This window comes from Cyprinodon variegatus, unplaced genomic scaffold (genome assembly GCF_000732505.1).
Source record: "Cyprinodon variegatus isolate N-32 unplaced genomic scaffold, C_variegatus-1.0 Scaffold1723, whole genome shotgun sequence".
Taxonomy (NCBI): domain Eukaryota; kingdom Metazoa; phylum Chordata; class Actinopteri; order Cyprinodontiformes; family Cyprinodontidae; genus Cyprinodon; species Cyprinodon variegatus.
The window spans coordinates 52574-53960 of NW_015152176.1; the positions used below are offsets into that span (position 1 = coordinate 52574).

The window sequence follows — 1387 nt, forward strand, 5'->3', positions numbered from 1 at the left end:
CCCATATAAACGACCACAGATCCCAGATAAACGGCTACAGATCCCAGATAAACGGCTACAGATCCCAGATAAACGGCTACAGATCCCATCTACCTGAATAAAGCCACGTTTGTTCCACTTCAATCAGGACAAAATGGCCCAGGAACATTTATTAAACTCAATTGGAAACTGTTTCTTTCCCAGAGCTGTGAAGCTGGAAAGCAGCAGTTTGAAGGCCCTTCAGGAAGTCTGTAGAACATCCAGATCACATGAAGATGTTACATCCTCTGCTGGTATCAGTTGCTCTGGATAAACAGCTCAGCGTCCTGAAGGAAACCGCCTTCACTGATGGTTTGAATCGCATTCCAGAGAAATCTTCTTTTGTTCTGCTGCAGCTTGTTTTATCAGCTCCAACCCTGAGCTTCGGTCACATGAAGCTGCACAGAGTTTTGTTTTTATCTGAAGCTGAATAATCAGCCGGTCGCTGCGTATCGGAGCAGAAAAGAAAACACATCTAGAGTCTGGAGCAGTTCAGCTCACCTGCATGATCTCCACGATGGCCACCAGGTCGGCCAGAGACATGTGGTCTCCGCCGATGAACGGCTGGTCCTGGAGGAACTTCTCTTCGATCAGGTTCAGAGCGTTGTTCAGGTCCTCCAGGGCTCCATCCATCTTCTCCTTTGGGACTTCCACACCCATTACCTTAGGAAGCATAAGCTGCAAACAAACATTCCCGTCTGAGTCCAATTTTAACACTGATATTTGATATCTATTTTTTTCTGATCCAATCCGATATCTGGACTGAACATATCGGCCAAAATCCGATACCAGTCTGCTACGACTGTTGAATTGAATCATTTATCTTGCCATGAGAGTGAAGGTTTGGTCTTAACATCAACAGTAAATTATATCAACAGGTTTAATTGGGTGGAACATTACAGAAACAGGAGCTGAAATCTGTTCGGTTTTCCCTCTTTTAACTAAAATGGCGTTCCCTCCCCTGAACTTCTTCCCCTCTGTTCTCTCCGTCTAAAATCTGAACATGATTGTGATTCCAAGTGATTTTTTTCCTCTATAGATGCAGCTGGACTTGCTGTGAAACTAATAGAAATCATTGAAATATAATCAGAATCCACTGCTGGACAGATTCTGTTCGGTTTGGTATGAATTGGTTGGAATAACTATCAAATATAAAGTTAAAATGAAAGGAATCCGGTTCCAATATGGCCGACCCAGTAGAAAAGGTGTGCAGGTTCTGATGGTGAACGTACCCGCAGCCAGAACATCTTGGACCCGTACATCCGGATGCCCGTGTGCTGCCAGGACAGGTACTCATTGATCTGAGCGCGGCGCTGGAGGTCGGCCGGGTACCAGAAGTCTGGAGTCTGGAACTTCTCAGCCAGATAGA

At 45.3% G+C, this 1387-nt stretch overlaps 1 protein-coding gene across 1 annotated transcript in view; it reads right to left on the reverse strand.

Moving 5' to 3' along the window:
* Positions 1 to 508: 508 nt before the first annotated feature.
* Positions 509 to 1387, reverse strand: part of LOC107104401 (glutathione S-transferase theta-4-like) — a 3679-nt gene continuing 2800 nt past the window's right edge. Inside the window, exons 2-3 of the mRNA XM_015404395.1 lie at positions 1251 to 1385; positions 509 to 696 (exon numbers count right to left, since the gene is read on the reverse strand). Of these exons, the coding sequence (XP_015259881.1) occupies positions 511 to 696; positions 1251 to 1385 (321 nt within the window). The 3' untranslated portion in view covers positions 509 to 510. The remainder of the gene's footprint in view (positions 697 to 1250; positions 1386 to 1387) is intronic.